Source organism: Salmo trutta, chromosome 2 (assembly GCF_901001165.1).
Source record: "Salmo trutta chromosome 2, fSalTru1.1, whole genome shotgun sequence".
Taxonomy (NCBI): Eukaryota; Metazoa; Chordata; class Actinopteri; order Salmoniformes; family Salmonidae; genus Salmo; species Salmo trutta.
In genome coordinates, this window is record NC_042958.1 from 37,339,490 (window position 1) to 37,355,874 (window position 16,385).

General features: G+C 40.8%; 1 protein-coding gene and 1 pseudogene across 3 annotated transcripts in view; one reads left to right on the top strand and one right to left on the bottom strand.

Annotated features, from left to right (window-relative positions):
- On the top strand, positions 1-2,393 carry LOC115163045 (ATP-binding cassette sub-family F member 2-like; annotated as a pseudogene).
- Positions 2,387-16,385, bottom strand: part of LOC115154810 (uncharacterized) — a 26,268-nt gene continuing 12,269 nt past the window's right edge. For all 3 annotated transcript variants that reach the window (XM_029701433.1, XM_029701424.1, XM_029701415.1), the window contains exons 11-17: positions 10,153-10,251; positions 9,417-9,610; positions 9,064-9,238; positions 4,473-4,629; positions 3,676-3,829; positions 3,415-3,526; positions 2,387-3,206 (exon numbers count right to left, since the gene is read on the bottom strand). In XM_029701433.1, the coding sequence (XP_029557293.1) occupies positions 3,031-3,206; positions 3,415-3,526; positions 3,676-3,829; positions 4,473-4,629; positions 9,064-9,238; positions 9,417-9,610; positions 10,153-10,251 (1,067 nt within the window). In that variant the 3' untranslated portion in view covers positions 2,387-3,030. The remainder of the gene's footprint in view (positions 3,207-3,414; positions 3,527-3,675; positions 3,830-4,472; positions 4,630-9,063; positions 9,239-9,416; positions 9,611-10,152; positions 10,252-16,385) is intronic.

Sequence of the window (16,385 nt, forward strand, 5' to 3'; positions counted from 1 at the left end):
ATGTTAGCTTCAAAGAGCGACAACCAGGTCAGTATGAAACAATGAGCCTGTTTTTATTGGAGTTTGAGCTCTCATTTCTAGTGTTCCTTTCTTATTCACTCAACTGTCTCTTCCTCCACCAGTCACACATATACAAGAACCTGGAGTTTGGGGTTGATCTGGACCCGCGAGTGGCTCTGGTGGGGCCCAACTGAGCAGGAATCCTACACTACTCAAACTCCTGATAGGAGGGAGATGGTGCCATTTCAGTCAACAGTAGTGCATATACGGTAATACCCCTCGTTCTTTGTCTGGCTCTACAACTTCTCCCCACTGATGGCATGATTAGGAAACATTCTTAGGTGAAGATCGGCCTATATCACCAGGTGGAAACATTAAAAGTTGCCTGGTATTCCCAAAGACAGCCATCCCCTGCCGGTCACTGGGTTTTGATTGACAGGCATAAAAACTGTTTTTATGCATGGACGCTCCAACTATCTGCAGCTGAAGGCCTAAAGGCCTTTGTACTTCACACCTATTCTGGGTCAGCACATATGCTTGTTAATGTGCTGGAGAAAAAATGTATGAAATGTATGCATTCACTACTGTAAGTCGCTCTGGATAAGAGCATCTGCTAAATGACTAAAATGTAAAAAAAAAAGAAAAAAAAGTATGATTTATCTATCTGCAGCATCTGACAGAGCAGCTGGACCTACCTCCTCTGGAGTACATGCAGTACTACCCGGACATCAAGGAGATGCGGAAGATCATCGGCCATTTTGGCCTCACAGGAAAATAACAGGTGAGAACGAAGAGCTCAGTCTGGGCCCATGAACCACCGGAGAAGTGTAACAGCGTAGGTTCCGTCCCTCTCTTCGCCCCAACCCGGGCTCGAACCAGTGACCCTTGCACACATCAACCACTGACACCCCACGAAGCATCGTTTACCCATCGCGCCACAAAAGCCGCGGCTCTTGCAACGCAATTGGAAACTACTTCAGGTCTCAGAGCGAGTGACGTCACTGATTGAAATGCTATTAGCGCGCACCACCGCTAATTACTAGCCATTTCACATCGGTTACAGAAGCATAGGCCGAATCAGATTGTTCACCTGGTGCAGAAACACTGTTTTGAAGTGAACCCTGTATCGAAAGTGTCTATGGCATGATTGTTGTACAGGAATTTGTAGCATTTCCCATGTTTTTTGGAATACCTGTTCCTGTCAAACCCTGTATCTTGCAAAAAAATCTTCCAATCATTGAAGCATTAACCTGTGGTGTATTCTGGTGGGCACTTCATGATGGAATTAGATTTAGATTCCTCTCCAGAAAAAAAAAGTTGTAAAAAAAAGTTGGACTGATGAAATAGTTATTCTAGAGCATAGAAACACGTGTAATCCTACACATTCTTGTGCCTTACTCTGTCCTCTCTGCTAGGTGAGTCCGATAAGAAACCTGTCGGACGGGCAGAAGTGTTGGGTGTGCTTCGCCTGGCAGAACCCACACATGCTCTTCCTGGACATCAAGACCATTGACGCCCTGGCTGACACCAACGACTACGAGGGCGGCATGGGGCTGGTCAGCCACGACTTCAGACTAATCCAGCAGGTACCGCCATTATGTACTCCATGACCGGGCACTTATTTGTACTTCACATCACTTAGCCTAATGTGCAACACAATTTAAAACCCTGCCAGGTCAATAGAATTGGGGAGAAAATTAACATGTTTTCAAATGAGGTTTGTTCATTTCCTATCATTCTGATATAGAGCTGTGACACCAACTGTTTTTTTTTTTTTCCCAGGTGGCTCAGGAGATCTGGGTGTGTGAGAAGCAAACCATCACCAGATTGAACAGAGACTTCCTGGCATACAAAGAATATTTAACATCAAAGATTGACAACCAAGCACAACTAGAGCCCCTGCAATCTGAGCTAGTAAACCCAATCTCCATCATGGACATGGCCTCCAAGTGCATGTGTGGTGGAACAATATTCCTCACCCGCTCCGGGGTGACGTTTCCCCTAGGTACAGCTCTAGGATAAGATTTCTCCTCCCTCAATCCTAACCATGAGTGGGGGAAATGCAAAACTGACCCAAGATCAGTGTCTAAGGGCAACTTCACCCACCTGCTTCCAGCTCAGTCTGCACTCCAAATGGCTGATTTCACCAGAAGCATCTCAAAGTGCATTATAGAATGCATTCCATTGTGCTGACATCATCAAAAGTATATGCAGCAGCTTTTATGTGATTTCTGATATTTCAAAGTGACTTGTTTTCCCTGTGTAAAACAGCCTTAATGTTGCCTTGTTTTTATTGAACGTTGTATGGCAAACAGTGTCTGAATAAATTGATGAATTGACAATGGAATATTTACCATAGTGGGGTTCTTTAAATAAATAAAACACATTCAAAATGCCGTTTTTATTCATTTAGTATTTTCCTTTGAGAATGTAGAGAATACCGTGCTATTATCCAAAACCATTTACATTAAGAAAATAAACAATATTTTACATTGTGTAAACAAAATGAGAAGCAAAACTATTTATGAACTGAGTCGCCGCTTTGGATTCTTGCTGTTGAACCCAAACACTCAATATGCAACACACACCATAGCCCTCTTTAGTAGCAAATCACGCAGATGTACCTTCGTAGTGTTAACTGATTCATTAGAGAATTCAGGCAGAAAAATCTTGGATTTTAGATGTTATCCCTGATCAAGTCCCAATCTTAGTTACCTGTGTAGTGCTAGAGAAAAAAACAGGATCGAATTTGTGAAACGTTGCGTTAGAGGCTCTCGTTTTAGAAGCACAAGAAGGCACCCTTCTAAGGTTTCAAAAGCAATAACAAGTGGACTTGTGATTGAGCGATTAGTGCCACTAGCTGCAGTTGAAGCAGTGCATTTAGACCGAGCTGGGATAATCGCCCCCCAGACTATGCTGAGCCAGTCAGCTAGGTGAGGCATGACACTTGGGGCTAAGACCACTGAGCAGTCGTAGCTACACCGAGCCTCAGCACAAAAGGCTGGAGGGTCACCTCAATACTTAGTCTCTCTACTGATTGTCGTCGTCGTCGGAGACCTGGTCAGGTGGGATGGCCCGCGTGTGGCTGGCCCGAATGCTGGTGATGTGGGGACAAGAGGCGATGAGGTTGGAGATGCCCGAGGGGGTCACACCTGAGCCTTCCAGATTTACCTGGCTCAGACGCATGCGCTTCAGGAACTTCAGTCCTGAGGGAAACATAATACACAACAAGAATGCATGTCAAATTCCTTCCAGCTCTAAATGCTGGTATCCATCTCTAAACCCTGGTCTCAATTGGGATTCACAGGGCATCATTGAAAAAGAGACCATGGTCGCAATAGGGATTCCTTTACTTTATGAGTATTAATGCTGGAATTCAATGGTAGTAATTGTGGATAATGAGCGGGACCTTACCGTGGTCAGTGATGCGTGTGCGGCTGAGGTTGAGCTTGAACAGCTGAGCACAGTGGACCAGACCTCTCCTCACCACCGTGTCACCCACCTGAGTACTGGCCAAGCTTAATACCTGGAACATAAAGACAACATCAATGCTACTAATCATAGTATGCGGTTTCAACAGTTTTATAACGGAGCTCTGTTAGCTCTATTACTTAATTGTAGAGTTTTATCGACTGATTCAATAGTTGTCTATAGGGTTACATGTGTGCTCCGTACCTGCAGGTGTGGCAGACAGGTGACGAGGGCAGCCACTCCTCGGCTGGTGACGGCCGTGCGGTCCAGACACAGCTCCAGCAGCTCCTGCAGACTGCACAGGGAAGGTAAACCCATGTCCGTCACCTGGGTGTTACTGAGAGACAGCCTCTTCAGTCTGGAGACGGGAGAGAGGGGCATTTCTATCAGGGTTTTATTCATTAATGCTCACCGTAACAAAACCTTTTTGCAACAGAAAAAAAACAGCATTTCTTATTGGACAGGTAGTCACATCCTGTTTTCTTCTGTTTGGTTCCTGATGAATATGACCCAGCACTCCATTTACAGCAATGTTACAGAGGCAACTGTAGGCGATGCTGGTGAATCAGCTAGAGGAGTGATCCTAGTCCTTGTGAGCAATAGTGTGCAAGTTTTTGTTCCATCTCAGCACTAACATAGCTGGTTAGTCCCCCCCAAAAATGGGGGATTAATTACTGCCTCTGGCTGTGGTAACAATTAGTCTCATATTGACACCTAAAGATGATAATGCGTGCATCCCTATATCAGCGTTTCCCAAACTCGGTCCTGGGGACCCCAAGGGGTGCACATTTAGGTTTTTGCCCTAGTACTACACAGCTGATTCAAATAATCAAAGCTTGATGATGAGTTGATTATTTGAATCAGCTGTGTAGTGCTTGGGCAAAAACCAAAATGTGCACAACCAAAACGTGGGAAACGCTGCCCTATGTAGTGCACTACAATAGTACAAAAGGAATAGGGTTCCATTTGGGATGTAGAAAAGTAAATGAGAGTGATCTGACCTGGTCATGGTGGCCAGCTGGGTGACCCCGTGGTCAGTGACGTGTGTGTAGTCGGTCAGGTCCAACTCGGACAGCAGGGACAGTCTGGAGAGGAAGGTCAGGCCAGCGTCCGTCACCGAGTGGCGTCCAGGCAGGGTCAGCTGGGTCAGCCGGAGACCTGGGGGGGGTACAGACAGAAAGAGAGATAGTGGTTTAATAAATACAGTACATAAAAATTATAAAGTTCGGGTCATACAAAACATTAACATCTGCAGCAATATTCCCCTCTAAATCAGGTACTAGACCTGGGGAAACAAGAGAATGGACTTTGGCCAATTAATGACATTAAATCAATAACATTGATTGATTTTTAATCAAAAGCAGTACTGCAAACCTTGAGGCCCTGATTTGAATAGTCTTGCTGTACATGCTAGGTTTGGGCGATGTTTGACATAGTCCTGTTCAAACATCATTGGGGGCTTTGCGCATGGAGGGGTCAATAGGCGGGAACAATGCAATATGAAGGACACATTGGTTATACCAGAACTGTGATTTGGTAATAATGTCCTTTTTATTTAAATTGTTACAAAAGCCACAAACAATCTCATTAAATCATTGTTTAAATAAAACAGTGTTAGGCCTATTTAATTATTATTATTATATATATTTTTTAAATCTAGTCTAGGCTGCAGAATTGGTAGGGCTGTGTTTCTCTTGTCCACAAAAGTACTCAGATATCAGTTATATTAGCCTACCTTTTAAAAATAAATATTATAACCGTGTAGGCTATTGTTATTTCATCCTGATCATCTGGGTAAATGCATTTGCAATATTCTTTCTTCCATTAGGCTACTTTGACAGTTTCAGACAACAAAAAGGAAGTGACGGGATTTCACGTAGTAACTATAGACACACTGAATAGAAATATAAATGCAGCATGTAAAGTGTTGGTCCCATATTTCAGGAGCTGAAATAAAATATCCCAGAAATGTTCCATGTCCACAAAAAGCTTATTTCTCTCAAATTTTGTTTACCGTAAATTCCGGACTATAAGCCGCAACTTTTTTCCCACGCTTTGAACCCCGCGGCTAATATATGGATTTTTCCCGCTTTCAATTTTTTTTCTCCCAAAAAAACACATTCTGTGACGTGCTCAGATTTTTGGCGGCATGAAGCTTTCATTAGACCAATGAAATTGCCGAACGGGTTAAGGTCAAAAACTTTTTTGTTTACTGTTTAGATTAAATCGAGCGCTCTCAAACTTCCCATCATTCTGATTACGGTAGTCATTTTGTCACCCTCATCATGGCAAAGACACGGAGAAATGCATATGATGCAGCTTTCAAGTTGAAGGCGATTGATCTGGCTGTTGGAAAAGGAAATAGAGTTGCAGCACGGGAGCTTGGTCTTAATGAGTCGATGATAAGACGTTGGAAACAGCAGCGTGAGGAATTGACTCAGTGCAAAATAAAGCTTACTTTATTTTTTGTTACAAGCCGTGTTTTGTTAAAGCCTATTTATTTTTGTTACAAGCCGTGTTTCGTTAAAGCCTGTGAAAGATCATTTGTTTCAATGTACCGGTAGGCACCTGCGGCTTATAGACATGTGCGGTTTATTTATGTTCCAAAAAAATAAAAATGTAATTAAATTCAGTGGGTGCGCTTATATTCAGGTGCGCTTAATAGTCCGGAAATTACGGTACATCCCTGTTAATGAGCATTTCTCCGTCGCCAAGATAATCCATCCACCTGACATGTGTGCCATATCAAGAAAATGATTAAACAGCAGGATCATTACACAGGTGCACCTTGTGCTGAGCTCCTCTGTCCAGTGTCTGTGTTCGTTTGCCCATCTTTTATTTGTATTGGCCAGTCTGAGACATGGGTTTTTCTTTGCAACTCTGCCTAGAAGGCCAGCATCCCGGAGTCGCCTCTTCGACTTTGAGACTGGTGTTTTGCGGGTACTATTTAATGAAGCTGTCAGTTGAGGACTTGTGAGGCGTCTGTTTCTCAAACTAGACACTAAGGTACTTGTCCTCTTGCTCAGTTGTGCTCCGAGGCCTCCCACTCCTCTTTCTATTCTGGTTAGAGACAGTTTGCGCTGTTCTGTGAAGGGAGTAGTATACAGCGTTGTACCAGATCTTCAGTTTCTTGGCAATTTCTCACATGGAATAGCCTTCATCTCTCAGAACAAGAATAGACTGATGAGTTTTAGAACAAAGGTCTTTATTTCTGGCCATTTTGAACCTGTAATCGAATCCACAAATGCTGATGCTCCAGATACTCAACTAGTCTAAAGAAAGCCAGTTTGATTGCTTCTTTAATCAGCTGTGCTAGCATAATTGCAAAAGGGTTTTCTAATGATCAATTAGCCTTTTAAAATGATAAACTTGGATTAGCTAACACAACGTGCCATTGGAACACAAGAGTGATGGTTGCTGATAATGGGCCTCTGTACGCCCATGTAGATATTCCACAAAAAATCTGCCGTTTCCAGCTACAACAATCATTTACAACATTAACAATGTATACACTGTATTTCTGATCAATTTGATGTCATTTTAAAAATGGAAAAAAAAGAGGAGAAAAAAAGTGCTTTTCTCTCAAAAACAAGGACATTTCTAAGGGACCCAAAACTTTTGAACAGTAGTGTATGTATGGGGGAGAGAGGAAGGGTTAGCCACAACAATTTTTAAAATAATAATAATAATCAATTCAGTTTAGGCTTGCCTAAACAAAGGGGCTGAATACTTATATACAACGACTATATTTTAGTTACAAATGTTTTATTTATGTTATTTTTCTTCCACTTTGACAGAGTATTTTGTGTAGATTGTTGACAAAAGAATAACAATTAATTGATTTTAAACCTGTTTGGGATAGGGGGCAGAATTTTCACGGCCGGATAAAAAACGTACCCGATTTAATCTGGTTACTACTCCTGCCCAGAAATAGAATATGCATATAATTAGTATATTTGGATAGAAAACACTCTAAAGTTTCTAAAACTGTTTGAATGGTGTCTGTGAGTATAACAGAACTCATATGGCAGGCCAAAACCTGAGAAGATTCTATACAGGAAATGCCCTGTCTGACAATTTGTTCTACTTCTAGGGCATCTCTATCAAAAATACAGCATCTCTGCTGTAACGTGACATTTTCTAAGGCTTTCATTGGCTCTCAGAAGGCACCAGAAAGTGGAATGAGAGCTCTGCAGTCTTTGGGCGAAAAACAGCAGGGGTTTTTGTGAGTGGTCCTTCTGAGGACAATGACACTGGAGCGCGCGTGCACGAGACGGCTCCATTTGTTTCTTTCAGTGTTTTAACGAATACAACGTCGCGCAGTTGGAATATTATCGCTATTTTACGAGAAAAATCTCATAATTTCTTTTAAACAGCGTTTGACATGCTTCGAAGTACGGTAATGGAATATTTTGACATTTTTTGTCACGAAACGCACTGGCGCGTCACCCTTCGGATAGTGACTTGAACGCATGAACAAAACGGAGCTATTTGGATATAACTATGGATTATTTGGAACCAAAACAACATTTGTTGTTGAAGTAGAAGTCCTGGGAGTGCATTCTGACGAAGAACAGCAAAGGTAATCCAATTTTTCTTATAGTAAATCTGAGTTTGGTGAGGGCCAAACTTGGTGGGTGTCAAATTAGCTAGCCGTGATGGCCGGGCTATCTACTCAGAATATTGCAAAAATGTGCTTTCACCGAAAAGCTATTTTAAAATCTGACACCGCGATTGCATAAAGGAGTTCTGTATCTATAATTCTTAAAATAATTGTTATGTTTTTTGTCAACGTTAATCGTGAGTAATTTAGTAAATTCACCGGAAGTTTACGGTGGGTATGCTAGTTCTGAACAAAACATGCAAATGTAAAAAGCTGTTTTTTGATATAAATATGAACTTGATTGAACAAAACATGCATGTATTGTATAACATAATGTCCTAGGAGTGTCATCTAATGAAGATCATCAAAGGTTAGTGCTGCATTTAGCTGTGGTTTTGGTTTTTGTGACATATATGCTAGCTTGAAAAATGGGTGTGTGATTATTTCTGGCTGGGTACTCTCCTGACATAATCTAATGTTTTGCTTTCGCTGTAAAGCCTTTTTGAAATCGGACAATGTGGTTAGATAAAGGAGAGTTATCTTTCAAATGGTGTAAAATAGTCATATGTTTGAGAAATTGAAATTATAGTATTTTTAAGGTTTTTCGTATTTCGCGCCAGGCGCTACCATTGGATATTGATGAGGCGTTCCGCTAGCGGAACGTCTGTCCATAAGAGGTTTAATCCCACTTTGTAACACAAAATGTGAAGAAATCCAAGGGGTCTGCATTCTTTAGCAAGGCACTGTATGTGTTGAACGCTCAGGCTATGACAATTAGTGAATAGGTCCTCTGGCATGTCGCTCTGCTGTATGCTCGCTGCGCTGTTGTGCACTGCAAGACTCCGATGGAGCAGTCAAATTCAAGTATGCTAAACCATTGTTTGTGACATCACGATGGCTGTCAGACATCGACGACAGACGATGCAATCGTAAATTATTATTACTAATACTGACCAATTGTAGTACACACACACACACACACAGCTCACCTGAAATTATCTGGAGGGCGTGGTTGCCGTCTGCGACAGAGATGCCTGCCAGGCTAAGAGCAGAGAGGGTGGAGTGGATGGCCAGGCACTCCAGAGAGCCCTCCCTCACCCCCGTGCCGTCCAGGTAGAGGGTCTGCAGGCTGGGGAGGGCCGCCAGGGCTGACACGTCTCTCACCTGACGGAGGAGGAGATATCATTATGCTGAGTGAAACAACTTATACCAGTGTTGGTTGTTGATGCCTAATGGTTCTGTCTGTATGAGTGTATGTTTGTGTTGAAATGCAGAGCTTTTGTGGTTGGGTGTGTGTGTGTGTGAATGTGTGCGAACGCGAGAAAGAGAGTGAGAGAGCTACCTTGGTGTGTTTGACGCTGAGCAGTCGTAGCTGTGGCACACAGGCGGGCAGCGCTGCCAAGGTGGCCTCTGTGACCGAGGTCTGGTTCAGACTGAGCTGGGTGAGTGATGAAGGAGCAGACTGCAGGTACAGCACCATCCCTACATCGCTTACTTTGGTCTGGTCCAGCGACAGGAAAGACAGGCTCTTCAATCCTTGGAGACAAAGGTTACAGGGTGAGATAAAAAACACTTTACCTTAATCCTCCTTTCAAGTGTTCATTACTTTATACATGAGTTGAACTATTGGGAATTTAAAATGGTTGACACTTACCTATAATGATGAATTCAATCATTTAAGTTAAAAACCCAATCATGCCATACTATGCTCCCCAAATTCATTACATTTATTAATTAATTATTATTATTATTATTTTTTTACCTTGGTTGACTCTAAATCAGTTTATGCTTTGATCTAGTGTTCTTGCATGGGGTCATAGCAGGCTACTAGTTTATTAGGGGGGCCTTAAATCATTTCAGCATTACAAAGCTAGCCCCTTCCTTCTCCCTTGACCTCTCCATTCGACATGAAAAACCTCATTCATCCACAGGCGGTCCATGCTGTAGCCAGGGTCTTATTCATTAGTTCACAAACCTTTCTTATTGGACAAGTGCAGGCATAGCCCCTCCCAGTTTCAGTCTGTTTTCTTCAGTTTGGTGCCTAGTGAATACAACCCAGGGTTAGAGAAGAGCCTCACCTGTGATGTGTTGCAGACAGGAGTCAGTTAGCTTGCTACAAGAGGTCAGGTTCAGGTGCTGCAGTTTCAGTAAGCTGCACAACACAGAGAGGCCTGTGTCTGGAAAACAGGAAGACAAAGAGAGAGAACCTTCAGTATCATAGCAACAATGCCGCAACATAACAGGCCATATGGTTCTTAAAGTGATAGCTCACCACTACATTTGGGTCATTCCACAAAAATAGTGCCTTTTGCGTCCTTTGATATTTGAAGTAGAAAATGTGCACCAATATTGAAGGCCTGTTATATTAAATGAAGAGCCCTTTAACCCTTTACTCTCGTGGAAATTGGCCTATCTGGATAGGGCCAGATTTTTATGTTTCTAACAAAGGAACTATGAAAAGCATTTGCATGACCATGGTTGCAATTGAAAGAGAACACTTTGGAGATGAGGAAATTATCTGACCAAAGGTGAGGACAACAGTTCACCTGACACAAGACTGAATCCAAACACTACACTGTTCATTTGACGTGCATTTTACACTCACTGTTCTTTTCACAGCATTTGTCAGTAACGAAACCTGAAAACACTCTGGATACATTCAGTAACATAATAATATTCATTTACATTTGAGTACGCAAGATAAGAACAAACTATTACGAGTGTTTGAGTGAGAGGCCTAACTGGCTATCTTCAAGTGGCCACACACACACACACACACCTCCAAACTGTGTCCCTAAGTAATTTCAACGCACTCAAGGAAAGAGCCTTCAACTAAAAGGTGTTTTTATTGCTCTCCTAGCTTTGCCATTGAGGAACTGAAGCAAGTACAATTGTAGTTTTTTTTGTTTGGAACACAGCCCTGCGTCCCCACCAATACGCAATTACTGTTGTTGTTTACTCAATCCAAACATGTTCCATTACAAATTGCAATCTGGGTCAGGTGGGCATCATTTGAAAGCTTATTTGATTGCCAACATGGTGAGCTATAAAGTTATAAAATACAATCTTACAGTGTTAGGCTTTCAAAAAGGCACATCAGACAAACAGATTGTAATTTTAATGAGCATAGAATGGGATCTTTGGTTGTATGACTAAGCGGTATTTTTTATAATCCTCATGTTTCAGAATACATTGATTCCTCTCGATTTACAGCATTTCCCTCACTGTGCAAAAGTATCCCAAACAGCGGGAGGGCTCGGGGCATCTTCTTGTCACGAGCGGTGCTCAAGTTTATTAACGGCTGTCAGTCAAAACCCATCCAGAGTATTTTTTTTATCTCGCCAGTTCATAAGACCTTCTCACGTATAGACTATTTCTTCCTAGACAATTGATTTCTGCCACTTATCACAGTGTCTTTGCCACTTATCACAGGGTCATTTCAGATCATTCTCCTCTTACTATGAATCAATTGATACCAAATACACAGCCTAATTATCGCCCTTGGCGGCTTAACTCACGACTGCTATCAGAAGAAACTTTTGTTGCTTTTACATAACCTAAAATTGAGCTATTTCTCTTATCTAAGGGGCCAAATTATTTTTGCACAGCACAAGATTAAGGAAGTGCAATATTCAACACCTAGGGGAACTTCCAAATAAAATATTGGATATGGCATATTCACACTCAGATTTACTAAAACAACGTTTGACACTTCAGACGGAGTTTGGTCTTCTTTCAACTCAAACTCTAATAAGTAAATCTCGATAAAAATAAATAATAATAATAATAATTAAATGCAGCACACCAGCTGCATCAGAGAACAGCAAATTAAAACAATACCTGAGATAACTGACGAGCTGGGTAACGAATGTATTGATCATTTAGAGGTCAATTCAAGCTTTCGTAACTTTTACTCACAATTCTACATTTCGGAATGCGCTGGTAATGCTACCTTACTCGACACCTTCTTTGAGAACGTAGATATTCCTACAGTTGAACCTGAGACAGAGAGCTGTTCTTTTAACTCAGCAGCTGTAGAAGAGATTGTGTTGGCAATTAAATCTATGCAGTGTGGAAAATCCCCTGGACCCAACGGATTTCTGAGCGAATCCTTTAAAATATTTCTCAGATCAACTCTCCTCTCTTGCTTTCCGTATTTGAGGAATCATTCTCCTCAAATTACCTTTGACAATGAGACAAGCATGTATTTCCCTTATTCTGAATAGGAAAAAGAATAAAACATTGTGTTTCATATAGGCCAATTTCTTTACTGAACTGCGATGTAAAGGTACTTTCTAAGATGATTGCCTGCCGTTGAGTCAGTCCGTCCCTCCATTATCTCTACATATCAAACTGGTTTCATTAAAAATCGTCATTCTTTTTTCAACATCAGACGTCTTTATAATCCCTCTTCATCTGACACTCCAGAGATATTGTTATCACTGAGAAGGCATTTGATCGGGGGGAGTGGGATTAACTATTTGGATTCGGTCCCAATTTTATGTCCTGGATCAAAGTCCTTTACTCCTCCCCTATGGCTGCAGTGTGCACAAATAATAACCTTTCATCCCATTTCCAACGTCAACGTGGGACAAAATAGGGTTGACCTCTATCCCCTCTGCTGTTTGCCATGGCAACTGACCCTTTAGCCATAGCAATATGTAATAACACCACTATCAAAGGTATTCGAAGAGGTGGCTTAAGAAGATAAAGTTTCACTCTATGCGGATGACATGCTTTTATATGTCTGACCCTGTAACTGGTCTTCCAGAGATCCAGGATCTACTAAAAAGTTTTGAGATGATTATTAATCCTTCTGCCATGAAAACTTATTTTAGTCAAGTGCCCTTCAGAGTGAATACACAGACATTTAAATCTCGCTCCCAGGGTGGTCTAGCACTTCTGAACTTTCAATATTATTACTGGGCAGCTAATATAAGAACCAATCTATATTGGATGACAGAAATCCCTGATGTTAAAGGCCGGAAATGGTTGACTTTGGAGATCTCAACCTGTGGCCCCACCGACTTAAAATGCCTTACTCTGCTCCAAACGTGCATTAGCAGAGCCTGCTTCAAATAGACTAAAAACCCTATTGTGAAACATTCTCTAAAAATCTGGAAACAGTTCAGGCGATCGTTTGGGCTCAAGTGAATTTAACTTCTGCCCCATTATTAAAGAACCATACATTCTCTCCATCATTATTAGACCGGGCGTCTCATATCTGCTCTGGAAAAGGGATCCCCTCACTGAACCACTTGTATATTGATATGGACTTTGTATCTTTTGAACATTGAGTACAAAAGTTTAATATTCCTAGATCCCATTTCTTTAGATACCTGCAATTGCATAGTTTAGCATCTTCATACTCTAGTCACTTCCCATCACGCCCACTTAACTCCCTTCTGGATTCTATTTTTAAAGTGAACCCTAATATCAAAGGGGGCATAAGCATGATCTATACATTATTAAACTCGCACAATCTGGATTCCCTGAACTCTTAAGAACCAATGGGAAGAGGATTAATGTGAACAACTTTCAGACTAAACTTGGCAGAGTATACATAAGAGAATACATTCATCTATATGCTGTAATTCCATTTAAAATAGTTCAAAAAGGTAAAATTATCCAAGATTACACCAGATATACATCCCACTTGTGACTGATGTAAGCAGGCTCCTTCTACTTTATTGCACGTTTTGGACATGCCCGAAATTGACAGATTTCTGGATATGCATTTTTTTGTTTTCTAAGATACTGGACACACCTATAGAAGCTTCTGCCTTTATTGCATTATTCAGAGTGGCACCACAGGAAGCTCCTCTAAACAGTTATATGGGCAATATGCTGGCATTTACTACTCTTCTAGCTAGACGTCATACTATTTAAGTGGAAGGATCGATTTCCTCCTACTTTTAACCATTGGATAAAGGAAGTTATGCAACATCTCAAGCTTGAGAAAATACGCTACTCTGTTAGGGGTTCTGCAACTACATTTTATAATATCTGGCAACCTTTCCTATCCTTTGTAGAAGAGATGGACCCAGCTAATTTCCCAACTCCATAACCCAACCCAAATTATTTGTATCATTATTTTACTCTTTTTTAACTTTGTTTTACAATAGCTTTGTATTTTTTTTATTTTATTTTTTACCATGCCTGCTTTTAAGTCTGGTTTTGGAGTGGAGCATTGGGGTTGATTTGGTAGGGGATCCGTGTGTTTTCTGCCCTCTACCTGTTCTTACTGTGTTATCTGTATAGTCCCAAAACATTTTTTTTAATGAGCTGGTCGAGCATAACACGGCAACCCTGTTACCCATAGATAAACAAGGTACACACTTTTTGAGGATGAAGCTTGCATTCAATTGCCAATCCCTGTTGCACGCACGCACGCACGCACGCACACACACAGAGTGGATTTATGGCTGATTTAAGATTAAAACGTCAACCCTTGTACAGTCAACCTTGTTACTTTATTTGGCACTTAAAGTTAAAATATGTGACTAATATGACTTTTTGGGCAAGTCTAAGAAGCGGTAAATCTGTTCTATGCTTCCTGTTCTTAAATTTGGTTTTGCGTCTTTTACTTTCGGTTTTGTACACAGCTTCAAAGAGCTGAAAATAAAAAATATATTTAATAGTGGTTTAGATGGTACAATGATTCTCTACACTATACTTGCTTGTTTTGTCACAAACTGAAATTAGGCTAACTATTAGATTTTTGCTACCAGGAAATTGCGATTTCTGCAAAGTGCATCTTTAATAGGCACTTACTATAGTCATTTTTGTATTTAGCCTCGAGATGGGAAAACATGTGTTTTTATTAAGTGGAACATGTGCTCTTTGACAGAATGTACAAATTTGGTGAAATCAAAATGTTTTTTACACTTCTCAAAAAGGCACGTGGTACGACCCATCTGTATTCCTTAAAACCTGTTTAGGATAGGGGGCAGTATTTTCACGGCCGGATGAAAAAACGTACCCGATTTAAACTGGTTACTACTCTTGCCCAGAATCGAGAATATGCATATTATTAGTAGATTTGGATAGAAAACACTCTGAAGTTTCTAAAACTGTTTGAATGGTGTCTGTGAGTATAACAGAACTCATACGAAAGGCAAAAACCTGAGAAAATTCCAAGCAGGAAGTGGACTGTCTGAGAATTGTAGTTCTTTTGATTCTCTATCGAAACTACAGTATCTGTGGGGTTACGTTGCTTCCATTGGCTGTCTAAAGCCTTCAGAAAGTGGATTGAGCCTTCTCCTGTCTCTGGGCAGAGTATAGTGGCTCAGTTTCTCAGTGGTCTGCCTGGGGACAAAAAGATTGGATATGCGCGTTCCCACAAGCACGCTGTTTTTTCTTTTTCCTCCTTGAATGAATACACTATTGTCCGGTTGGAATATTATCGCTATTTTACGAGAAAAATAGATTTTAAACAGTGTTTGACATGCTTCTAAGTACGGTAATGGAACATTTTGACTTTTTTTGTCTCGAAATACACTCGCGCGTTACCCTTTGGATAGTGACCTGAACGCACGAACAAAACGGAGGTATTTGGACATAACTATGGATTATTTGGAACAAAAACAAAATTTATTGTGGAAGTAGCAGTCCTGGGAGTGCATTCTGACAAAGATCAGCAAAGGTAATACAATATTTCTAATACTAATTCTGAGTTTATGTTGCCCCGAACTTGGCAGGTGTCAAAATAGCTCGCCGTGATGGTGAGCTATGTACTCAGAATATTGAAAAATGTGCTTTCGCCAAAAAGCTATTTTAAAATCTGACACAGCGATTGCATCAAGGAGTTCTGTATGTATAATTCTTAAAATAATTGCTATGTATTTTGTCAACATTTTTTATGAGTATTTTTGTAAATTCACGGGAGGTTTTTGGTGGGAATACATGTTCTGAACATCACATGCCAATTTAAAAAGCTGTTTTTGGATATAAATATGAACTTGATTGAACAAAACATACATGTATTGTATAACATAATGTCCTAGGAGTGTCATCTGATGAAGATCATCAAAGGTTAGTGCTTCATTTAGCTGGGTTTTGGGTTTTATTGACATATATGCTTGCTTGGAAAATGGCTGTGTGATTATTTTGGTCTATGTACTCTCCTAACATAATCTAATGTTTTGCTTTCACTGTAAAGCCTTTTTGAAATCGGACAATGTGGTTACATCAAGGACAAGTGTATCTTTCAAATGGTGTAAAATAGTCGTATGTTTGAGAAATTGAAATTATTGTATTTTTTATTTTTTGTATTTCGCGCCACGCTGTTCCATTGGATATTGGCTAGACG